Source organism: Nuphar pumila, chromosome 4, assembly GCF_984573655.1.
Source record: "Nuphar pumila chromosome 4, dmNupPumi1.hap1.1, whole genome shotgun sequence".
Taxonomy (NCBI): domain Eukaryota; kingdom Viridiplantae; phylum Streptophyta; class Magnoliopsida; order Nymphaeales; family Nymphaeaceae; genus Nuphar; species Nuphar pumila.
Genome location: NC_143252.1, coordinates 117,250,725 through 117,277,080, shown reverse-complemented (window position 1 = coordinate 117,277,080; position 26,356 = coordinate 117,250,725). Strand labels below are relative to the sequence as shown.

The 26,356-nt window shown below is 43.1% G+C and overlaps 1 protein-coding gene across 4 annotated transcripts; it reads right to left on the bottom strand.

Moving 5' to 3' along the window:
• Nucleotides 1–417: 417 nt before the first annotated feature.
• On the bottom strand, nucleotides 418–25,461 carry LOC149840769 (inorganic phosphate transporter 2-1, chloroplastic-like). 4 transcript variants are annotated; one of them, XM_090003311.1, is made up of 4 exons: nucleotides 24,472–25,461; nucleotides 1,648–1,839; nucleotides 720–1,573; nucleotides 418–646 (listed from the first exon to the last, which is right to left on the bottom strand). In XM_090003311.1, the coding sequence occupies exons 1-3, from the start codon at nucleotides 25,171–25,173 to the stop codon at nucleotides 761–763; spliced, it is 1,707 nt and encodes a 568-aa protein (XP_089859437.1). In that variant the 5' UTR covers nucleotides 25,174–25,461; the 3' UTR covers nucleotides 418–646; nucleotides 720–760. The 4 variants fall into 4 exon arrangements, with proteins under 4 accessions (XP_089859437.1, XP_089859438.1, XP_089859441.1 ...); XM_090003312.1 differs by having other exon boundaries at nucleotides 418–618; XM_090003315.1 differs by having other exon boundaries at nucleotides 1,498–1,573.
• Between the last annotated feature and the right edge of the window lie 895 nt (nucleotides 25,462–26,356).

Below are 26,356 nucleotides of genomic sequence, written 5' to 3'. Positions count from 1 at the left end.
GAGAGACGCATCGCCGGCCTCGACTCCCCTCCGCCGGCTGCCGCTGCACAAGAGAGAGAGAGAGAGAGAGAGAGAGAGAGAGAGAGAGAGACGCCCATCGACGAAACGCGGCGGACGGCGTTCTGCAAGTCTGCCGCGTTCCCACATTTGTTAACAAACGTGCAAGTTTGAGGCTTTTCATCCCGCGCGGTGTTGGGGACGTGCCATAAAACACACCCTCAAGACCCACATGCTTCGAATAAGAATATGAAAATCCATGCCTCAAAAACCCACAGCTTTGACCGTGAAGCAAATGACACCCCCAGTGGGTTTCAAACTTATGACCCATTAACTTGGTGACGTTCACAAGTCGCCCCTACCAGATTAGCAGAGGAGCAGACCTTGTGGGCAGCTGATCTCTTTTCATTTTTCAGTATATTTATTGTTGGGTATGAATGATGCGTTAAGAAGTAACACGTTGGATCTCCAATGAGAAGTTGGCAGTAACAAGTAACCAATTAAGTTACAAGGATACTCCAATTCACTCTCATGTAGCGACCTCCTATGTATTGTTCTTGATAGAAAATCACGCAAGAATAGCATGTCCAGTGTCCGTTTTGAAGCGTCCTTGTAACATAGCTGACCAAGAATCCACCAAATTCCGACACTGTCATAATATGAAAAATATCACATTATGAAACAACACCAGAAAAAAGGCTCCAAACAGAACTGTCCTGTACCTTAAGAATCCAAAGAAGCAATACATCTTCCTTTGCATGCTCTACATGGTAAATGGCAATAGCCTTGTTAAGATTGCAGTATATGAGACAGACAGCACTGCACCCACTGGAATGGTGATTGCCCACGATAACACGATTTCGCGTACAGTCTCTGCCCTCACACTGTTAAGCCCCCTGGCAAAACCTACCCCCATGACTGCCCCAACAAGAGTATGAGTTGCAGATATTGGAAGGCCAAGTTTTGATGCCACCAACACCACCCATGCAGCAGAAAACTCTGCCGCGAACCCTCTGGTAGGAGTTAACTCTGTTATCTTCTTTCCAATGGTTACAATTACCCGGTATCCCCATATCAATAAGCCAGCAACTATCCCAAACCCACCCCAAGCGAGAACATCAGTTGGGATCACAACTACAGCTCCAGAGGCACCACCATGGAGAATAGATAATGCTGCTGCCAGTGGGCCAATGGCATTGGATACGTCATTTGCTCCATGAGCAAAAGACATGAAACAGGCAGATAGAACCTGCATGTAGCCGAATACGCCGTAAACTATCTCCAGCTCCGTGCCAGTAGGACCAGCAACATTTGATAGGAAACCTATGTTTTGGGGGGCTTTGTTTTGGTCTTTCAGTGCATCTCCAGAAGAGAGAAGGTGACCCAGCTGTCTGTAGATGACTCTGCTAACAATAACTGCACCTACTATGCCGCAAGCAAGCGCCTGAAGGCATGCAAAAAACAGATTCTTGCTGCGGGGGAAGGCCGCAAAGGAGATACCTGTAACACCAATAAGCACTGCAACTGGAGCAGCTGCTGCTGCTGCTTGGCCTGGGTTTGGAGCACTGTACACAAACTGAAGAAGCAATGGCAGAATATCAGAAATATCAAATAAGTTGATGTAGAAATAAAGTTGGTAAAAAGATCTACCCTCCGAATGCATTTGTAGACGAGGAAGGAGACTGCAGACCCCATGATTGGAGAGATCACCCAGGAAGAAGCTACCCTGGCCAGGGAACTCCAGAAGACTGCACCAACTCCACCATAGACCAGTCCAAATCCCACCATGGCTCCTACTATACAATGTGTGGTGGAGACCGGCCAGCCGTAGGATGATGCAACCTGACCAGACACACATATTATCTATTCAGTAACCTGATCAGACATAGGGACATTAATTATCTATTATAACCAATAAAAGAAACTTAAATAAACAAGGGAAAATGTTAGAACTGCATGTGCACATGCAATTCACACCACAAAATTAGCAAACTTTGCTTAAATTCATTATTTCATCATTTTGAAAGTATCATTTTAGATCAAGAGCATATGATCGATGTAGCAGATCTCTTGTATGCTTACAGATGATTTATGTGCCAGAAGATCTCCTGCATGAGTTCAGGCATGACAGCTTTCTTCATGGTTACTGACAGTAGCATAATATCTCATTTCGAGTTTTTCATCACTCATAGCCCTTGATTCATTTCGTGCACTCAAATGAAATATTAGATTTCAATTCACATTGACTAAAATAGGTTTGACGATGAACAGGCATAGATCAACCTACTTACTTTGATGTTGTTTTAGTGATATTAGTATTTCTGGGAGCTTGACAATCACTCTTACATTTGTTCAATAAACATTAGTTACATGGGGCATTGTTTATGTATAACACAACGAACAACATGAAAAAACATTTGTACCCTGCAAAGGATGACTTGAAAGACCAAACTACCTTTCTATAAGCATGCATGCACACATATGTACATGCATACACACACATAAAACAGAAATACATCAACAAATATTACAGTTATGAACCATTTCAAAATTTGTACGATCCTTGATCAACGGATTAAAGTACAACACTTCAAAGAATAAAATGGCTTAATCAGATTCAGACTTATAACATGGACAACATTTAATAGTGGCAAATGAAGCCATCCGTACCTATTTTACAACTATCATTCTTGAGAATATATTAACACATATCTCAAAAATTATCGAAAGCATGCTTTTCACAAGGGAGAATTGGAAAAAAGCTGGCCAAAGTTTAGTTAAAGGGAAAAAATGGAGAAAACAAATATGAATTGGTGCTAGATTACGATGGACAACATAAAAAAGTGTTGTGAATATGAGGAGAATATTGTGATAAATTTAAATCCAGTGCTATTTCAAAAGGCTTTGGGTTATTCCAGGACACTAACATTTTAAAAACAGTGAAAATCTTGCAACATTTTAGTAGGCATATCAGTGATAGAGATCCATTAATGCACAAAAGCAAAGAGGCATTCTTAATATTAAGGTTATAGCTCAGCCTTTGACATTTGACACTTGGGATACTCTCTATGTAGATTGTATGAAGAGCTTTAAGTCTACCCTTAAAGGACTGTGCAAGCGCTAAATATGAATATTGAGCATCTTACTGAACTATTGATTCAGCGAGAGATCGAAGTTCCGACGTTAATGTTGATCTTTCAACGCACCATCAGTCGTGCAAAAACAAATGACTTAAGGGAAAAACACTAAAGCAGGGGGGGTCGATTCAATCGATCCACCTTAATGGTTTATTTAAAAAATATAAAGAACTACTGTAAAACCCAGTTTAAAAAAAATTAAAGAGATCGGACCCGGGTCGGGTCCAGACCCGACCCGGATCCAACCCGTGCCCAGCCCCTCAAAAGCCTTTTTCAGAGGGGCTGGCAGCCTACGGCAGGGGGGGGGGTCTCCGGCGACACAGGGGGCGGGCCCTGTGTGCACCCCCTCCTTATTAAAGGGCGAGAGGGGAAAGGGGAGGGCTTACGAAGCTCCCCCGACTCTCTCTCTCTCTCTCATCTCTCGTCTCTCTCCCCTCTGTCTCTGCTCTCTCTCCCCCCCCCCCCCCCCGACTCCATCTCTCCCTCGTTCCCTCACTCTCCTCCCCTGCGAGCCCCGCCGGCGACGTCCCCCTCTCCGGCGAGCTCCCTTCTCGGCAACCACCTCCCCGGCGTCCTCCCTTCTCTCCAGCAGCCCCAGGTGAGTCCCCTCCCTCTCGCTGTCTCCTCCCCTATTACGGCAGGCAGGGGCCAAAGGCCCCTGCGACTCCCCCTCCTTCTGTTCACCTTCCGGCAGGGGCCATCGTCCCCTGCCCCTCTCTTTTTTTTAGTCCCGCAGGGGCCAATGGCCCCTGTCCCCCTTTTTTTCTCCACGAACGACAGGGGCCATTGGCCCCTGACTCCCCTTAGATAGCCGCAGGGGGCCTTTGGCCCCTGCGCTCTCTCCCTTCTCTTCTGGTAGGGGCCGATAGGCCCCTGCCCTTCTCTTTTGGTAGGGGCCGATGGCCCCTACTCTTCTCCTAAAAAGAGAAGCAGGAGCCACTTTGGCTCCTGCCTCCCTTCTTTTGGAAAAGCCCAGCAGGGGCCAGTGGCCCCTGCCCCTCTCTAGACCGACAGGGGCCTCTGGCCCCTGTCCCATTTCTTGTCGAGCAAAACTCGACAGGGGCCATTTGGCCCCTGCCTCATCTTCCGAGGGTCGCAGGTATGCATTTGGCCCCTGCGACCCCGTCTCTCTCTTATTTTGCCTTCCGACAGGCCAACGGAAGGGGGTGGGAAGCCCCCCTTCCATTCAAGGTAAGAGAAGTCGAGTCTCCTCTCTACCTTTACTCGTTTTTATGCCTTCTAAAAGTCGTACTTTTGCAGTGTTACGCAACGGAGCCCGTTCGCGCCCCGCGAACTAAACCAACGATCACCTACGTTCGTAGACGACTTCATTCTCGCAATACCCCAAGGTAGGAGAAGTTGCACAAGGACTTAAATAATTAAATCAAGCTTAAATAATTAAAGATCGAAAGGACTTAATGATATATTTATATACATATATGTATATAAGTACACTTTTAAATCAAGGACGCGGTTTCACGATCCTTGTCCTTACTTTCGCATTTCCTATTTTTGTTGTCGTCGCGCTTTACGCCCAGTCTCTTGTTTTAGCAATTACTACTTACTGTCTTTTAATTCAAGGACGCGGTTTCGCGATCCTTGTCCTTTGCTTTCGCATTTCCTGTTTCAGTTTGCCGTCGCGCTTTGCGCCCAGGCTTTTACTTTCGTATTTACTGGTTACTGTCTTTTAATTCAAGGACGCGAGTTCGTGATCCTTGTCCTTTGCTTTTGCATTTCCTGTTTCCGTTTGCCGTCGCGCTTCGCGCCCAGGCTCTTGCTTTTCGCATTATTGTCTCTCGTTTTTGCCTTGCCATAGACTCAGCGTATTCGGGAGGAATACCTATTCCACTTTTTACCTGATATATTTTGGGATAACCCTTGATCTTGGGCAAGATCAAGTTGTTGGGTGATGGGTTCATTTGTGAAGCCCATTTACCAAAACCAGTGTCGTGACTTACATAGCACCCAGACACTGCGTCATCGGATGTCAGATTCGAGAAAATCACATGCCACATGTTGGCAAGTTGTGTGTCGTTTCGAGAGATTTGAAATGTTAAAATAGCTTTTAAAAACATTATATCTCTGCGAAACACACTCCCGAGGCTCCTATTAAGGACCTATATCCCTTTCCTCGTAAGTGTTCTCTTGAACATGCGAGGCATGTTAGTACTACGACGATTGGATGAGAGAGTCTTATGACCTCGATTAGTGCTTAGTGCACGTTGTTGAAAACACATATAAAAATGGGATCGCCTTCATAGGCAAGATGCTCGTTTCGGTCTAATGGACCAGAGCATGAAGAATGAGGCAACGGCTAAGAAACCCCGTCGCACTCAATTCAACCTGGCTTCGTCAAAAGAGAGGACGAAGGGTACCAACTCCGATGGACAGACCATTTATGGCTTTTTAAAAGGGCAAAAGACCCGTTTTTCCCCAATCATCGGAGGTTAGGGATAGGGGCTATATAAGTTAGCCTAACACTTCTGCAGAAGTTGGATGCATCCCTATCAAGCCTTGGGGACTTACTCTCTCGACCATCGGTCGTCTCCATAGGAATAGGATTCAGTCAGACAACCGAGGTATTTTAAAATACTTAACATAATGAACACTCGGCTTGGACTCGACTGTTTCGACTCACGTGCCATGTATGTACCTGCATGGCCGGTTATCAAGTAATAACTAAATTGAGCATGCACACCCTTTTCAGTTTGTTGTACTTAGCTTATTCCTCCAGTCTAACTGCTTAGTTTGCTCGTTACTACCTGCTGCATAAATTATCTATGCCTAATTTAGTTCTTTCTGTCTTTGTACTCTCCTGTTAGTTTTTCGCAAAACTAACCCATTTCATGGGTACAAGTGACGATTAGGTGCATCAGGCGATGGCGCGACTGCGAGATGATTTAAGGACCCACTGTTTCTGCTCGTAGTTCTTCTTCTGGACATTTTGGTTTTTTATACGGTTTTTCCTTTGAGGAAATCCAAATTTTGTACAAACTTGATACTCACTTTAATAAAAGAAATGGTTTCCTAAGTATTATTGCAGATCGTCCATGGTAAATCTTTGTTTTCTCGCTAACGTGCCCAAGGTTGTCAAACCTGTCATTTTTCTTTTAAAAGAAATCGTTTCTGCTGATTTTTAAAAATAAACTTTGTAAAGAAAAGGAATTTTCCAACTATTTTAAGGAAATTATAAGGTTCGAAATTTTGGGGCGTTACAACTATAATGAATAATGACAAAAAAACTAGGGAATGGAACTGGGGCTGGAAAGAAAAGAAAAGCAAAATGAAAAGGTTGATGTAGCTGAACGTGACAGAGAACCAAAGACTCCCAAAAAATCAATCTCCCCCCCCTCTACGTAACCCTAAAGCAGGGTATTAGTAGGGCGCGAAGGGATCTAAGTCTCGGATCCAGTCCCTGGACCCGAGAAAGCTCCACGCTGCTGATGGATCTAGGACGCTATCAAAGTGCGGTGCCGCTTTAGACCTTCGCTCGCCTGGAATACAGGGGCACGTCCCTGCATTGTGGTACCGGACTCGCGATCGGATCCATCATCTGGGTCCGATCATCCATCCCATTGGTGCTGAGATCCCTGTCCACGCCCAGGTCACTCTGTATAGGCCCAGCCCAATCCTGCTCTGCATTATTCTTCCCTGGTTAAGAAGAAGTCGGCTCTGACGACTTATTGTCACCACAGTAAGCATATAGATCAGACACATTAAAGATAGGCGAAATGTGTCAATCATCGGGCAGTTCAAGGAGGTAGGCATTCAGACCCAATCGTCGGAGGATCTTGAAAGGGCCATGTTTCTTAGGACTCAACTTACCATAAGTACCCACTGGGAAACACTCAGGACGCAGGTAAACCTATACTAACTGACCTACTTGAAACTGAACATCACGACGACCTTGGTCCACAAAAGCTTTGTAAGCTTCATAATTTTCAACAAGTTTGGCTCGGACCTGTCGGTGAATATCACGCATATACTCAACAGCATCAAACGCGTCTGGGGCTGGGTCTTGGAGGCTAGTCACGAGTGCTAGATCCACCACATGTGTTGGTGAACGCCCATAAACTACTTGAAAAGGAGACTTGCCTGTGGACCGGTTGATGAAACTATTGTAGGCGAACTCGACTTGTGGCAAGACTAGGTCCCATGTCTTGACATTCTCCCCCACGAGACTGCTCAGTAGGTTCCCTAAGGTGCGGTTCACGACTTCTGTTTGGCCATCGGTTTGCGGGTGGTATGCACTACTGAACTGGAGCTTGGTTTTCAATAAGGCCCACAATGATTTCCAAAAATGACTCATAAAGCGAGTGTCACAAACTGAGGTGATCGAGTGAGGCAACCCATGGAAACGCGCCACATCCTTGAAGTAGTACGAGGCTACTAAAGAGGCGTCAGTGATTCGCTTACACGGGACAAAGATAGCCATTTTGAAAAACCGATCAACCACAACTAAGATGGAGTCAAAACAACGTGAGGTCCTGGGAAGACCCACAATAAAATTCATAGAGACGTGTTCCCAAGGCCGCTCAGGGATGGGCAAAAGATTATACAGACCGCTATTCTGACGTCGATCCTTGGACACTTGACACACTCAACAACTCTGGACAAACTTGACAACGTCTTTAAGCATTTTAGGCCAAAAGTAGCGTTCATCTAACAGTGTGAATGTCTTATCGTGTCCAAAATGCCCAGCTAGTCTCCCTTCGTGTAACTCATAAATCAACTGAAGCCTAAGAGAGAGTGTTGACACACATAGTTGATTACCTCGAAAAAGGTAATTGTTATGTATAGTGAACCGTGGGTCTGTCGTGCTGGTAGAGGAGAGACACCCTTCCCATACCTGCTGAAAATCAGGGTCCGTCGGGTACAACTCCTTGCACTGCTCAAACCCAATGACCTACACAGACATAGTCATTAAAAGGCTATTCTTCCTGCTAAGTGCGTCAGCTATCTTGTTCAGAGTACCTGATTGATGGCGAATCGTAAAAGTATACTCTTGCAAGAAACTGACCCATTTGGCGTGCCTGGCACTCAACTTCTTTTGATTGTTTAAATACTTCAACGCCTTATGATCCATGTACAAGACGAACTCCTTATAAATGAAATAGTGCCTCCAATAACGAAGGGCTTGTACAACGACATAAAACTCGACATCATAAGTAGAATATTGGCATCTCAACTGAGTCAGCTTTTCACTAAAGAACGCAATAGGCCTGCGGTTCTGACTCAGGACGGCACCAATCCCCACTTTAGAGGCATCGCACTCAACATAAAAAATTGCGCTAAAATCAAGAAGGGCTAGGACGGGGGCACTAGTCATTTTCTCTTTGATGAGCGTGAAAGCTTTGCCCGCGGCTGAGGTCCAATGAAAACCAGTACCCTTTAGGCACTCCGTGATAGGGGCCATGAGGGTGCTAAAATTTCTCACAAAACAACGGTAGAAGGTGGCCAACCCATAGAAACTACGGATCTCTCCTATAGTCTGCGGGGTAGGCCACTCTACAATGGCTCGGACTTTAGGAGGATCAACCTTCACTCCATCAGACGACACTATAAAACCCAAAAACACCACGCTTGACGTCATGAACTCACACTTTTTGGCATTCGCATAGAGTTTCTCTTTCCTCAAAATCTCTAGGACTTGACGTAAATGACTCAAATGAACAGACAATGAGGAACTGTAAACCAAAATGTCATCAAAATAGACAACGACAAATGGTCTGATACAAGGACGCAACACTTGGGTCATCATGTTCATGAAAGTACTTAGAGCATTTGATAACCCGAAGGGCATGACTAACCACTCGTATAACCCATCACGTGTCTTGAATGTCATTTTCCACTCATCCTCTTCCCAGATACAGATTTGGTGGTACCCGCTTTTTAAATCAATTTTCAAAAAAATGGAGGCACCAGCCAGCATATCAAACATGTCATCCAACCGGGGAATGGGAAAACAATATTTGACAGTGATGCGATTGATTGCCCTACTATCGACATAAATGCGCATGAACCCATCTTTCTTGGGAGTGAGCAAGGCGGGTACTGCGCAAGGGCTAACACTCTCACGAATGAACCCCTTTTGCAGTAGCTCTTGGACCTGTCTTAAAAATTCGGCATGCTTTGACGGGTTCATGTGATACGCGGATAGGTTTGGTAGACTCGATCCGGGGACAAAATCTATGGCATGCTGCACCACCCTCATCGAAGGTAGGCCATCGGAAAGGTCGTCTGGCATGATATCATGAAACTCCTCGACAAGGGGCGCGATTTCCACGGGAACAGGAAGAGACGTACTCATAGTCGGTTTGGCCACCAGGGCATAGCAATAATCGTCCTCCCTGCAGTGACTCAAGAAAGTCCGGTAGGATAGGCCCGCGAGTCGGGAAACTCGCTCGGGCTTATCCACAGTGGGAAAACCGGTCTCCTTGATAGGAAGGAGGATTATTTTATGCCCTTTAAAAACAAACGAGTATGTGTTCCTACGGCCATCGTGAATAGTCTTACGATCAAACTGCCAGGGACGTCCCAAGAGAATATGACAGGCACTCATAGGGACCACATCACACCACACTTCATCGTGGTAATGCTCTCTCGTAGAGAATCTGACTAGACATCGTTGGGTGATGGGAACTTCATTTCCCCCTTTTGAACCATGTCATTTTGTATGGTTGAGCCAGTTTTTCTGTTTTTAAATTCAGGGTGGACACAACGTTTTCAGAAACCATGTTTTCACAAGCTCCAGTGTCAATGATGATATCACACGCATGACCCTCACAATTGCACCTGGCTCTAAAGATGTTATTTTGCAACCATTTTGCGGGGGCTGACTCTCGAGGTACGGTTAGGACATGACGAATAGACAATAAATTCTCGACGTTACCATTGAACTCTACGACTTCTCCTTCATGCTCCCCCTCAACCGAGGACTCGCCCTCACTCTCACTATCTGACGATGGCTCGACCACGGGTTCTATGAAATGGGCGTTCTTGGTCATGGTGGGGCACTTGGAGGCAACATGTCCTAACCTATGACACCCTGATTCGGCTAGCAGGGTCCCGCACTCGCGTCGACGCAGGTGCAGGTGCGAGTGCGGCATCGGGTGCGGTCAACCCGACACTGGATGAGTTGATCTTCCGGCAAGGAGCAAAGGAGGAGGGAAGATCGCAACAGGGGGCCATCGGCTCCTTGCCGGCCTTCCGGCGCACCACGGGAGAGAGGGAGGGAACGATAGGGGATTGTCGACCCTCCAGCAATAGAGAGAGGGCCAGGGGCGGCATGAGCCAACGACCTCCTGATCGGAAACAAAGGAGAGAGGGAGGGCATGATAGAGGTTGTCGACCCTCTGTCGGTTCTCCGGCGACCCAACCAAAAAGGAAAATCGCAAGGAGAGGCTTTTTACCTGCGAGGTCACGGTGACGACGACGGCAACGACGATCGGGAGGAAGGAGAGGGGATGGCGCTGAGCTCGCAAATGCATGTAGGGGCTGGTGGTGTTCGGGAGTATATCGGTTCTCCGGCGAGTCGAGGGAGACGAGGCAGAGGGAGAGCGATTGAGAGAGAGATGAGGAGGGCGATCGGGAGGGGAGATAAGGCGGAGGAGGGAGGCGCAGGCGGTGAGGGTCCCCCCAAAGGGGTTTCCTTTCTCAGAAGAAGGGGAGGCTGCGGGGGTTTGAAATATGCGAGGGTTTTAACCCTCGCATTCGAATGCTAATAACTTCCAAAAGACATGTAGATTGCTAGTTGGTAGAAGCTAAAAAATGAGCATCTGCCATCTGGTTAGAAGGTAAAAGTTCATTCCAACTTCATAGTTTGTAGTTCATGTCACGTCAATATAAATGAGCAAATAATCTGAATCACACATTCTGTTTAAAGTTGATATCTCTAGTTACTTTTTCTGCATGAAACTATAAATAATGCATTTAATGCACCCTTTCAAGACCTATTCTTCATTTTCATCATTTAACCATTAATTGGGGTCTGGCGCACGACAGTTTCTCAGGCTAAAACTCGTTGAATTGTTAAATTATGTATATATAAATATATATATACTTACATATATATACATTCGTATATATATATATAAGTATATATACGTATATATGTATATATACATAATAATATAGCTTTTTTTCTGTTTTATATAAACCAAAAACCCGATATGAGTGTTTTGGTAATTCCACATGTACCTTTTTCCTTTTTACCTTTTTCCTTTTTTCCCCTTTTTCTTTTTCCTTTTTTATTTTTGTTTTTTGCTTTTTGGAATCATAAAGGGGCCCCACCCATCTAGTCGTTGGGGCCCCAACAGTCATATTTATGACCGTTGGGGCTCCCAACGACTAGAAGGGAGCTCCCTTTATGGTTCCCCTTTAGTGCTTCCCTCCTCTATATAAAGAGGAGGTTCCCCCTTGTAAATGTATGGGTTTTAAACCCTTCTCTTCCTTTCCTCAAAAATATCCAACTTATGACTTTAAGTCATTTTCTATATTTGAGAGTTTTTGTGTGTGCACATTTGGTGTTTGTGTTCGTGGCTCTATTGGTCACTCTTAAAGAGTGACGTTTGCTCTATTGGTGCTTCCGCCCTTTTTCATTACATGGTATCAGAGCTCGGTTGGTGATTGGGCTTTTCTTTGGATCGTGTGCCTCTCATTTTTTGAAGAAAGGTAGGACTCTTGGTGCCGATGGAACGTGACTCTAAAGTGGAGCTTTCTTTTAAGCTAAATGGGTCCAACTATCTCATGTGGGCCTCCGCTATGGAAAATCATCTTAGAGGTAAGAAACTTTGGGGTTTTGTTATGGGAACTACTCCCGAACCCTCTCTTGTTCTCACCAAAATAGAAAATGAAGTTGAAAAAGCTTTTGATGGCGATGAGCGCATCAAAGCTATTAATGATTATCAATCCAAAATCGAGGATTGGGAAAGTAACCATGCCAAAATTTTGGCATGGTTTATGAATAATGTAGACCTTAAAAATTGTGCGAATATTGCCAAGTTTAGAAGGGCCAATGAGGCTTGGTTTTTCCTTAAGGGTATGTATACCCAAAAGGATCTTGCTCGACAATTCTTTTGTCAAGAAAAAATCCGTTCCACCAAACAAATGGATATGAGTGTTCGGGACTATTTTAGTTCTCTAACTCCTCTTTGGGATGAACTTGCTCTTCTTGAGCCTAAGTGGGTGGCTCCGGAAGATATTGAATTAAGAAGGGAACAAATTGAAAAGAAACATTTCTTCCAATTTCTTCATGGTCTTCGCCCGGAATTTGAACAAGTAAGGGCATCTCTTCTCCATAGAAGCAAAGCCCTACCTATTGAAGATGCACTTGCCGAGATATGTCAAGAAGAAACTCGACTTGGCTTGAGCATTAAGAGTGATAAAGTTTTAGCCGTTACTAGGCCCGGATCGAATGTTAAAGCATATAGACCTCCCCATTTTAACAAAAATAATAATGGGCCTAGAAAGGGAATAATATGCCATTATTGTAATGAACTGGGACACATTAGACCGGTTTGTCCAAAACTCAAGGGAAAGGTTGCCGCGGTTGGAGAAAATTCTCCAAAGAAGGAAGAAGAATGTGCCAAAGAGGGAGATATCAAAGAAACTCTTAATCATATCTCCGAAGTTCTCCAACATCTTCTCAAGACTTCTTCTTCAACTTCCGGAGCCGCCATCGCCTATTCTTCATCACCTCCAGGTATGTGGATACTAGACTCTGGTGCTTCTTTTCATATGACATCTCATAAAAACTCTCTTTCAAATATTTTTTCCGAACCCATATCCTCTTGTGTTTCAACGGCCGATGGTACTTCATTAAAAATTGAAAGTATTGGAACACTTGATTTTAAAAACTTTTTTGTTCCTAAAGTAAGAATCGTTCCTAAAGTTAATTTAAACCTTTTTTTCGTTTCTCAAATCACCGATCATGGATGCCAAGTCTCTTTCTCACCTAAAGATTGCACCGTGCAGGATCTCCAGTCAGGGAAGCTGATTGGGCAAGGCCATAGAAGGGGTGACCTCTACTTTATGGATTTTTTGACTCTTCCATCTAAGTCATCTTGCAATCTTGTTAAAGACAAAAGTATTGGAATATGGCATGAGAGACTTGGTCATCCAAATTTTGTAAAAATGTCTCTTTTTCCGTTTTTGAACAATACTTGTAAAGACAATTACATGACTTGTAAAGATTGCATTTTTGGGAAATCTAAAGCTACTCCATTTTCTCAAAGAAGTTACTTTACCACTCGGCCATTTGAACTTATTCATTCCGATGTGTGGGGACCTTCCCCTATTTTTTCTAAAGGAGGTTTTTCATATTACGTGGTATTTATAGATGACTTTACTCGATTTACGTGGATTTACTTCCTAAGTCGCAAATCTGAAGTTTTTTCCTTCTTTAAAGAATTTCATGCCATGGTCAAAAATCATTTTTTGGGAAATCTATCTATTCTTAGGTCCGATTCGGGAGGCGAATATATGTCCAATGATTTTCAAAGCTATTTGAAAGAAAATGAAATTTGTCACCAACGTTCTTGCCCCAACACTCCGCAACAAAATGGTCTTGCGGAAAGAAAGCATAGACACATAATAGAAACTACAAGAACGTTATTAATTTCAAAGAATATTCCAAAATCCTTTTGGGCCGAAACAGTTTTAACATCTACATATCTTATCAATAGAACTCCTTCATCTTCTTTGAAAAATCTTTCTCCATTTGAAAAACTTTACAATATGTCTCCCGATTATAAAAGACTAAGAATTTTTGGATGTAAATGTTTTGTTCTAACTCATAAAAATGATAAACTTTCTCCTAGGGCTATTGAATGTATCTTTTTGGGATATGGTGAAAAACAAAAAGGTTATCGATGTTTTGACATACTCAAAAACAAACTTTATATCTCTAAAGATGTCACAATCCTTGAAAAGGAAAATGGTTTTTTGCACCAACCAAATGAAAATATTGATTATTCCTTTCTATTTGACTTGTTGCCTCAAGAAAACATCATAGATGGTCATATTGATCCTAGTGAATCCCTTAGCGAAGATCATTTTGAACATCCAAGTGATGATCAAAATTTTGAAGAAAATGTCTCAAGACAAATTCAAGTCTACTCTAGAAGGAATGAAAGAAATCCTCCTAGTGCCCTTGAAAAAATTTCCCAAAGTGAGTCAATCGAAGAGACCTCTCAAAGAAGATCAAATCGGATTTCTAAAATACCAAATAGATTTGTTTCGTATGATTCCTTTTCTCCTAACTTTCGAGCATGCCTACTTGCTCTTCATTCCTTTCATGAACCATCTCATTATAATGATGCTAAGTAATATGCTCATTGGAATGAAGCTATGGAACTTGAACTTAATGCTCTTAAAAAGGCACAAACTTGGGAAATCATTGATCCTCCCAATGGCAAGAAACCCATTGGATGTAGATGGGTTTTTAAAGTAAAAACTAAGTGTGATGGTTCATTGGAAAGATATAAGACTAGGTTGGTTGCCAAGGGATATGCCCAAGAATATGGGGTAGATTATGATGAAACTTTTGCCCCAGTTGCTCGAATGACTAGTGTTCGAGCTCTTATTGCTATAGCCTTTGTTAAAAAATGGCCTATCTTTCAACTTGATGTCAAAAATGTCGTTTTGAATGGTAATTTAAATGAAGAAGTTTATATGGAACCGCCTCGAGGTATGAACTTAAATGGAAAGATTTTGAAATTAAAAAAGGTTTTATATGGACTTAAGCAAGCTCCTAAAGCTTGGTATGATAGGTTTAGTAATGTATTAATCAATTTAGGATTTTCTTCTTGTTATACTGACATTGTTCTTTTTGTTAAAAGGACAGGTGATTCCATTATTATGCTTCTGCTGTATGTTGATGATATGATCATCACTGGGAATGATAAAAAGGGAGTAAATGATGTTAAGTCTATGTTAAAAGATACTTTTGATATGTCTGATCTTGGTTATTTGAGATATTATTTAGGAATTGAAGTGGCTTATTCCGCGCGAGGATACATCTTATCTCAAATGAAGTTAGCTACAGAAATTTGTACCAAATCAGGAATATCTGATGAAAAGAAAGTTGAGACTCCCGAAGTTATCAATTCGAAACTAAGACTTAAAGATGGGGTTCTTCTTGAAGATCCAACCCCCTACCGTCAATTAATTGGATCCCTCACCTATCTATCCATCACCCGTCCAGACATTGCTCATGCAGTTCATGCAGCGAGCCAGTTCCAGCACGCACCTACTACGGTTCATATGGCGGCCGTAATGAGAATTGTGTGATATATCAAAAATACCATCTCTAAGGGACTCTTCTTATCCTCTTCCTCATCTCTTGAATTGACTGCTTTTACTGATGCTGACTGGGGAGGAAATCCCAATGATCGTATCTCAATTACGGGTCTGTGCATTTTTTTAGGTGAATCTCTCATCTCGTGGAGATGCAAGAAGCAGCAGAAGGTCTCATTATCATCTACAGAAGCTGAATATCGGGCTATGGCGATGACAACCATGGAAATTGTGTGGCTGAGAAGTCTTCTTGGCGACATGGGCGTTCTCATTTCCACTCCTACCAAGCTCTGTTGTGATAACAAGAGTGCGATATACATTACCAGCAATCACACCTTTCATGAGCGGACCAAACATATCGAAATGGATTGCCATTATGTTCGAGACGAGTATCTCAAAGGGACCATTACATTGCCATATGTCACTTCAGAGTATCAACTGGCTGACTTCTTCACCAAGGCGCTCCCAACTCCACGATTCATGTTTCTTCTTGGCAAACTTTCGGTCTTCTCCCCGTAAAGTTTGAGGGGGCATGTTAAATTATGTATATATAAATATATATATATATATATATACATATACTTACATATATATACATTCGTATATATATATATAAGTATATATACGTATATATGTATATATACATAATAATATAGCTTTTTTTTCTGTTTTATATAAACCAAAAACCCGATAGGGGTGTTTTGGTAATTCCACATGTACCTTTTTCCTTTTTTCCCCTTTTCTTTTTCCTTTTTTATTTTTGTTTTTTGCTTTTTGGAATCATAAAGGGGGCCCACCCATCTAGTCGTTGGGGCCCCAACAGTCATATTTATGACCGTTGGGGCTCTCAACGACTAGAAGGGAGCTCCCTTTATGGTTCCCCTTTAGTGCTTCCCTCCTATATATAAAGAGGAGGTTCCCCCTTGTAAATGTATGGGTTTTAAACCCTTCTCTTCCTTTCCTCAATAATATCCAACTTATGACTTTAAGTCATTTTCTATATTTGAGAGTTTTTGTGTGTGCACATTTGGTGTTTGTGTTCGTGGCTCTATTGGTCACTCTTAAAGAGTGATGTTTGCTCTATTGGTGCTTCCGCCCTTTTTCATTACATGAATATGATTCAATCGAAAATATTCCCCACCAAAAGAGAATCATTCCCTTCTAATGGAGAGTGATATCGCATATATATACAGAGGGAGAGGGGAGGAATGATGTGGAGCCCACTGTAATGATTCATCTTTCCTCATTGGTCCAAATCTAAAGCAAATCTCCTTGACGTCCATGTCAGATGGCCACGTCGAGGGACGACTGTGGAGTATAGAGTAGGGTGGTGTGGGAGTGGGACTGGGACTGAGCCGTCATTGGGGCCCACGGATGGACCTCAGCATTTAATGGGCGTGGGAGTGTAAGGCGCGACAGAGACTGCCATGTTCCCAGCAGTATGCGTTCTCGCAGGTTCTTGCCGATGAGGAGGCCACAGGACAGAAGCTGCCAGAAGGACCCTTGGCCGACTAGGTCCATGCGGCTCACGGTGTGTCATGTCCTCATCTGTCTCATTTGCTTCCAAAAGATTCTTGCTGAATAAATTTCTCTAACTCTCCAATTGTTGATGCTCGAGTTTTTTTATATAAATAATATCATATATATATATATATATATATATATATATATATATATATATTTTTTTTTTGCCGCACCCCCGCACCCGCACCCATGTGACTTAGATCCTAACTCTTGACACCTAAAACAACGTATGGTAGACTCACTAGGCTTGGACTTGGAACTGGTATGATAGGCGGGTCCAGACTGGTCAGGCTTGTTGGTGTCTACTCTTGGGGTAAACTTTGAGTCTTCCTTCCTTGGGGAGCTCGCTCCCCTGGTTGGGAAACTTGACTTGGGTCGACTGGTCTGATCGCTCTTGGAAACTCTATACTCCTGCCTCCTTTTCAACTTTTTTCTCCACATTCATGGCATAACTGTTGGCCTGATCCAATGACTCGACTGTGACACAACTAAAATCATCAAAAATAGAAGAACAGAAACCAGAGATATACCTCGTGACCTGCTGTCAGGCGATCTCCTCGATCTACACTCGCAGGGATAGGCGATGAAACTCAGCAGTGTACTCCGCCACGGTACGGGTGCCTTGACGCAGGGTCAGGTACTCCTTGTAGGCTCACTCAGCGTGATCCGGTGGCACAAACTTGGACTGCATCTCTTCCCATGTCTGCACACGCTCTTGCCCCTGTCATCCCCTCGACCTTTGTAACTCAACCCACCATGTCTGTGCTAGTCCCCTCAATCGAGTGGATGCTAGAGAGACACGATGGTGCTCAACTACAGAATGGTAATCGAAGAAAAATTGCACGCATAGGCCCAGTCGAAGAACTGCTCTGCATCGAATAGTCCCGCGAACTCTAGAAGGTACAGCTTCACCCCGTAGGTGGAGGGGCGCTCTTTGCTGATGAGGTTCCACCATTCCTATAGGAAACTCATTCCAGAAGGCTTCATCATTCATCAAGGCAGCGTCATCCTCGTCATGGCACTGCTCGACTGGAGGTTGATGCTGATGGATTCCATTGACATGTGGTCGGTGCACAGGTCAAGTTGGCCCTTGCGGGATCTGCATAGCCACTACTTGAAGCTGTCTCGGTCTGGCCCACCCTTGGGTGGGAGCCATCTGCGGCTAGCGTTGAGGCACCGGTATAGTAGGGGGTCCCGTCAACGGGGAAAGGACTGGTCGGTTAACTGGTCTGGATTGGTAGGAATGGGGTAGTATGGGTTTGGGTTAGGGATTGGGTTATGGTAGAAGTAGTGGGTCGGATATGGGGCAGGGTTCCAGATTTGGGACGGGTTAGTGGATTAGGTCAGGTTCAGGGTTTGGTATGGGTATTGGGTATGGTCTGTGAAATACTGGGATGCCTCACCCGATTGGATCTGGATCGGGTCTAAACCTACACTATTCACCAGACCCAGAATGGGATAGGAAGGATCATGGATCAAGTTGTGGGGAATAAAGGCATGGCTAGAACTCGATCATTGATCCATAACATGATGGGTTTGGTTTTGACCCGGCTCGAAATCAAACTGGAGCTCCATTCGTGTAAAACTCGCAAAAGAAAAACTTGTTTTGGACCCGGGTCGGGTCGGGTCCGGACCCGACCCGGGCCCCTTTTCTTTAGGGTTTTAATAACCCGACACAAGAGAAAGGGTTTTGAAAAAAAAAACCTTTCTCCTGTGCGCCGCCCCCCACCGCGCCTTCAACCCGATAAGGGAAACCCATCGGGGTTTCCCCTTTTGTCGCCCCTCCCCGAGCTCTTTAAGAGCGTTGCGGGAGGGGAGGATCGATGCCCCGCCCCCCTTCTCGTTCCCTGCAGGCGAAAGCCTCGCCGGCAACCCCGACCGCCGCCTCTCCTCCTTCCCTGCGCACGCCACCGACCACCGCCGCTGTCGGCCTCCTCCCAGGTACGTTGTCTTCTCCTCCTCCCTCTTCTCCTCCTCACCCCTGTGGGTGATAGGGAAACCGACGGGAGGTCGGTTGCCCCCTGTCACCCCCGTTTCGAGCTCTCTCTCTCTGGCAGGGGTTAGCCCCCTACCGCCTCTCAATCTCCGGTAGGCAGGGGCAATGCCCCTGCCGTTTCCTGTTTCCTGGTAGGCAGGGGCTCGCCCCTGCTGCCCCTGGAGTTTTGGCACGCAGGGGTAATACCCGATGGGTTGTCATTTTCAGGATTTGCTGACGGGGAAGAAGATTGGTGGAGGCTATGAAGCAAATGGAGTTTACTACCTACATCATCCAATGGGTAATGTTCATGCTGCCGTGGAACATTCATTCAGTCCTGTTCAGTGGCATCGCCGTCTTGGTCACCCTTCATTGTCAAAGCTTCGTTCGGTCTTTCCTTAAATTCCTTCCACCACATCATTTCAGTGTGAAGCATGTCAACTGAGCAAGCATCATCGAAGCTCATTCCCTTCGAGTCAGAGTCAGTCTAATAATAAAGTTTTTGAACTTCTTCATGCAGATGTATGGGGTCCTAGTAAGATTCCTACTAGGACTCAGTGTCGATACTATCTTGTTATTGTTGATGACTCCTTTAAGTTGTCATGGGTGTTTCTAATAAAAGAACGGTCTGAAGTTCCAAGTATTATCAGATCCTTAATTCTTGAAATAAAAACTCAGTTTGAATCTATTGTCAAGATTGTTCGCACTGATAATGCTCTTGAGTTTAAATCAAAAGTTCTGTTACAATTTTACCAAGATCATGGCATTCAACCTCAAACTTCATGTGCCTATTCCTCTCAACAAAATGGGGTGGCTGAGCGAAAACATAGGCACCTGCTTGATGTTGCTCGGACCATTATGATTCAATCTAATGTTCTTGCGTTATACTGGGGTGATGCGATTACCACTGCTTGTTATCTGATCAACCGCATGCCTTCTTCTTCCATGGGTGATCAAATTCCATTACATATCCTAAAACCCAATACCCCACTCTTCTCTTTCTCTCCCAAAATATTTGGATGTGTTTGTTTTGTACACAAATTTGGCCCTGACCGTGATAAATTAGTTGCTCAAGCTACAAAATGCATATTTATAGGTTATCCAAAAATCAAAAGGGATATCGATGTTATGATCCTAATATTAGTGCAGATGTATCTTTCTTGGAATTCACTCCATATTACTCTAGTACTGATTCCCCACTGCAGGTTGATCCAGTTGAGTCTTTTTTATTGCCTATACCTCCTTTTCCTTTGGAATCCGTGCCCTCATTACCGAACCAAACTTCATCCTCTTCCAGATTTCATAATCCTCCATTGGTATATGTGCGTAGAGCTCCACCTCCGCAAGTGCCTTCGTCTTCTTCTTCCCCTGAGGTAAGTTCTACTGACAATAATGATCTTCATGATGATGATAACAGGCCTATTGCTCTACGAAAGGAGACACGACAATGTACCTTATATCTCATATCTCATTTTGTCTCCGATGTCAGAATTGGAAATCAGATGAAGTCTTTTATTTCAGCCTTATCTGCTGAAACTATTCCTCTGAACTATCAGCAGGCAGAACTTGATAATCGCTGGAAGCTGGCTATGCAAGAAGAAATGGATGCTTTAGTATCTCATCATACATGGGATCTAGTTGATTCCCCAGCAGATGCTGACATTGTTGGATGTAAATGGGTATATACAATAAAGTACAAATCTGATGGTTCTATTGAAAGGTACAAGGCCAGATTAGTAGCAAAAGGGTATACTCAGACATATGGTATTGATTTCTTTGAAACCTTTTCTCCTGTTGCACGGATGGGTACCATTCGTCTTGTTCTCTCAGTAGTTGTTCAGCATGGTTGGAGCTTGTACCAATTAGATGTGAAAAATGTGTTTCTATATGGGGATCTATCTGAGACAGTTTACATGCAACAACCTCCAGGATTCGAGGTTGAGGGGGAGTGTCAGAAGGTGTGTAGATTGAGAAAGGCGATTTATGGCTTGAAACAAAGTCCGCGTGCATGGTTTCAAAAGTTGTTTGAAGTGATGTCACACTTTGGCTTTAATAGGTCAGCAACCGATCATACATTATTTATCAAGAAAACTAGCTCTGGCATAGTTGTTATGGTGGTATATGTGGATGACATCATTCTTACAGGAGATGATGTGAAAGCTATTGAAGCCACAAAGGCTCATCTTCAAAAACACTTTGTTACAAAAGACCTTGGTTCACTCAGGTATTTTCTGGGTATAGAAGTTGTCAGGAGCCGTGAAGGGATGGTTTTGTCTCAACGGAAGTATGTTCTTGACTTACTAAAGGAAACGGAAATGTTGGGAGCGAAACCAGCAAATATTCCCATGAACCATAAAGTTCAGTTGTTTTGAAGAAGGGTCAAAACCGGTTGATAGCAAAAGCTATCGCTCCCTAGTAGGGAAGCTACTGTATGTAACTGTGACCAGACTGGATATTGCTTTAGCAGTAAGCAAAGTTAGCCAGTTTATGAACAAACTAACTGAGGTACACTGGAATACAACTATTATGATTATCAGATATCTAAAATCTTCTCCTGAAAAGGGGTTATTGTTCAGGAAAGGTGGAACTCTGCAGATAGTGGTCTATTCTAATGCTGACTATGCAGGATCTGTAGTGGATAGAAAATCTACCACAGAATTCTGTGTGTTTCTGGGAGACAATTTGATTTCTTGGAGAAGTAAGAAACAAAATATGGTTCCTAGGTCGAGTGCAGAATCAGAATATCGGGCTATGGCCCAAACAGCTGTTGAATTGATGTGGGTTCGTACTGTTCTTCATGATCTTCAGGTGAAGGTTTCCTCTCCTATGACCATGATGTGTGATAACAAGGCTGTAACATATATAGCAAACAATCCTGTCTTTCATGAGAGAACAAAGCACATTGAGGTTGATTGCCACTATGTAAGAGATATGGTTCAAGCTGGACATATCACTATCAAATATCTAAAGTCGGAAGATCAAGTTGCAGATATGTTTACAAAACCCCTTGCTAGACCAAATTTCTCAAAATGTTGTGACAAGCTGAACATGATTGATATCTATGCTCCAGCTTGAGAGGGAGTGTTGAGAGTAGGTGGTTTAAGTTTAAACCTTCTTAGTTTGGAGGTTATTTGAAAGTTTTATTAAATAAAGGACTTAGATGTAATTTATTATTTTGGCCTCTCTCTATTTAACATAGAGAGAGCCCTATTGTTAATTAACGAGTTTCTCTACATGTGCAGCCGTCTCTCTCTCTCTCTCTCTCTCTCTCTCTCTCTCTCTCTCTACCTAGGGTGTGGTGCATCCTTCTACATAACTATTAGCATTATTTATCTCAGCGTGGCTCATAAAAACTTCATAGTTCGTGGCACAATCTTACAGTTGGCAAATTCCAATGAATCATTAAGTGTGGTTTTGGATCAAAGAGTATCCTTCAAAAGTTTTTATAAAAAAAATAAGCAGAACAATTTGACCTTTGACCACAACGCTGTGGTTGCTTCATTTCTGAGAATCTAATCGGCAATGGAGCAGAATATGAAAACATTTTTCAAATAGGTGTACATGGAGTTGAAAGAATTGTTCAAAATTTATAGAGGAAACAAAAAAAGAAAAAGAGCTTATGATTGGCTCCTTTAAATGCCAATAGATAATAGAATCTAAAGACACAGATCATTGTATAAAAGGAAAGATTAAACAAGAAAAGTCACTTGAAATAAACTTTCAGAGATTCCACCACACATCCCTATTCCCTAATCTACTAGAAAGAAAAATAATTTCAGCAGAGAGAATTAGAAAGAAGGCCCCTGATATCACTGTATTAAGATAAGAGTGACTAAATGGGTGTTGGATTCTCACACTTAAAGGTTCTTCTACATTGTTCAGAATAAAGATATGTTAGCTGGCCCTGAACAAGGATAAAGTTATCCATCTAAGATATATTAATGTAAAACCAATGAGATCAATTGAGTTCAAACTTAAGAGCTTGTAGGTCTTCGAAATGTTCGACTTCCTGAAGTCAAGTTGGCATGAGAAGTCATGCAAACAATGGACATATGTTCAATAAAGGGAAAAAGAAAATATATGAGCCCTATAGTTTCATCAAAATAATAGGTAAGTATACAATGAATTAGGTGAATAAATAACTAAAGCTAGGCCTGGCAACTCAAAGATCATGAAAAACTTGAAAGGTACATAAGAGCTATAAAATTCCATATAAAATAGTACAAAGAGGGAAAAAGAATAATAGAAGTACAATGCAGACGATAAACCATATGTGCTGTGAACCTACTTAGACTAGAAATTTTTCTCTCTGGTGAATGCATGCCCACAAAGATAATCAGATAATAATTCATTGCACGTTTGTGTGCCTTTGAAAGTGCTACCATATATTAACAGGTCGTTTAACTTGATGTTCTCCAGTCTATAAAAAATTATAGTAGACTTAAAAGTTGTATTTACAAGTGGTCAAGGAAGCTACAGACAGGAACATAAACATTAGAATATATGTGTTCAGAAACAACAGATCATCTGACTTGGGATTCTAAAATATAAAGCAGAAATTTTACAGTTTCCCCTCATTCATTTTCATGATTTATCGTTAATATAATTAAAAGGGACGTTATTTGCTACCGTATACAGAAGCATGAGTTGCTTGAGATAAAGGCTCCATAAAAACTATGTACATTTGGAAAAAATACATGCTTGAAATGATTTTATGCAATGAAGCTTGAAAAGATACACAAGAGATTCAAAACAAGCAATCAATGATTATAGCAAACATGGTCACTTATATTTATTTATTGGATATCCACCCTGAGTGCAGTCTTGGGATTTTTTTTTTGGATTGTCTTTTCTTTTACAATCATGAGTGATATCTTGATCAAATATATCAAGGATTAACATGCATAAAGATGCTCTCTCAGCAATTAAAAGAATGCATATTTGTCATAAAAAGTTGATAACTTGATGAACCTAGTGGCCAACTCATGTAGGTGTTGGACTTCTAGTCTGAAACTTTGGACCAACCCCTTTTCCGTCGTTCATGGCATGTCCCAAGTATTTGGAGGTCTTTCAATAAGATGTTTGTGTTCATCATTCAATTCATACAGAAAAATATCATACATGCATTAACATGACAAGGAACAAACTTGCTACAACTCCCCTTCCTTTTAATTTCTATTGTCAAACTTAATTGAGTCAATCAACTGCTAATTCATATCAACTCCAAGTCAAGTATTTTCAACTTAAATGCGTAGAGTTTAGAGAGAAGGAAAACAAATATAACCTGAACAGCTTTCCAAAAACACGGAAAGCATGCCGATCGATTTGATATTACTAAAGGGGTTAATTATAACAATAAAAGCAGGATCAAAACGAGAAGATGAATGAATATAAATGTACATGGTATTTAATAAAGGGCAAGAAAAGCAGGATCAAAAAGAGAAGATGAATGAATAGAAATGTACATGGTATTTAATAAAGGGGTTAATTACAACAAGAAAAGCAGGGTCAGAAATAGAAGATGGATGAATAGAAGTGTACCTGCAACCATGTACCAGCAGCAGCTAAGCAAGACAACAACCCGGCAAAGAGCAGGTTCTCCTTCCCCTGGAAGACGCTGGAGATGAGGATCCCCTTCTGCATCGTGCTAGACACATTGGTCCCCATCAAGAAGGCGCCGGAGAATTCGAGCACCGCCGCCGTCAGGACCGCCTGCCGGAGGCTCAGCGCCCCCGATCCCACCGACGTCCCCATCGCATTTGCGACGTCGTTGGCGCCGATGTTCCAGGCCATGTAGAACCCGGACAGCAGAGTGATATAGGACAGCACCCTGTTCTTCAGGCCCATGCCCTGTCCCAGCGACCCCATTGCCAGGGGCAGCGTCAAGGCAGCCATCACGACGCAGACGGAGACGGCCTTGGCCGTCCGAGACGACACATTGAACACCCTCGCCATCTCCGGCACCTCTTCCTCCTGCGCGGGCGCCGGAGAAGCGGCGACGTCGTGGTCGTCCTCCCCCTTGAAGGATGCCAGTGAGGAGGCAGAGGGGAGGAATCTTGGGCTGAAAGTGTTGTATCCAATTCTGGGGTTCCTCTGCAAATTGAGAAATCGTCTAGGGAAGGGAGTGGAGTGAAGGAATTGGGAGCTCTTGGAGAGTAGATGGTTTTGAAGACCACCATTCTTTGAGCACAGCAAATGCAGTTGAAGGCCACCATTCTTTGAGCACAGCAAATGCATAGTCATATTATCCCTTTCTCCTTTCACTATGGAAGGAGAACTCCTTGAGCAAATAGAATACTATTCCAACCTAGAGAGAGAGGGAGAGGTGGTGGTTACAGTGGGTAACTGAAGCAGTTGGGGTACTGAATCAAGGCTGGTAGTTGTCCCATGGATGAATCTGAAGATGGTTGGTTGAGGTAGGAGGAGGAGGAAGAGATTCAGAGAGGTGCCGCCACAATCTGGGTTTGTCTGAATCTTTATTTTATCCACATAATTGTGCATTTTAATGGCTTTTCCTTTTCCTCTCCACTTATTTTTTTAAACACCCTCTCTTTATTGTGAATTATTTGGGAAGAGAGAGAGAGAGAGAGAAAGAGAATGGTATCGAGTGGTAGATAAGGTTCATGAGTTTGAAAGCGTAGCTGCGAGGTGGGGAGGGGAAGGGGGAAGGAGGAACGAGTGGAGGAGGAAGGAGGGGGTTTATGTGATGGTGGTGGTCATTCTCCTCTCTTCACGACAAGAGAAGCGTCCCTTTCAATCATCCTGCCGCTGACCGTTGCCCAAAGGTCGGGTTGGATCCTGAACCAAAACCCGCAATCTATTATGGGTTCAGTCTAGGGCTGTCACCGGATCAGGCTTGACCCAGACCTGACCTGTACCAAACTCTATAGGGTCAGGGTTTGTTGACAAATAAGCAGGTCCTATTAGAATCTGTGTCCAACCCGATGTGTCTGATTAATATCCGGAGCTGAGTATTGTTTGTGAAATTTCATACCAAACCTCGGCCCAACTTGAGTTCAAACTAAGATCTGTAATTTTTTAATGTAAAAAAAATAAATAAATATTATTTTATTGGGCAGGGTCTGGTTTATGTAATGTTACCGGATTCGGGTATGATTCTTTTTGTGGTGGGTCTGACTGGTCACTTGTTTTGGATCTGGTACCAGCATCTTAAATCAGATCTGAGTTTGGTCTCACCGGGTCCGAACTAAACCCGACTTGTTGACACCCCTAATCTAGCCCTTTCACTGGACCCATAAGACTACTAGATCGAGCCGAACGAAGCTAACAAAGGGTGTTCAAGATCAGCTAATTCTTATGGTGACCTAAATGAGCCAAGTTTGAGTAGGTTTATTTAAAAATTTTATACATTTTTTTTTTCAAAAATGAAAATAATAGAATTCAAATCCTACAGTTATTGTGTCAA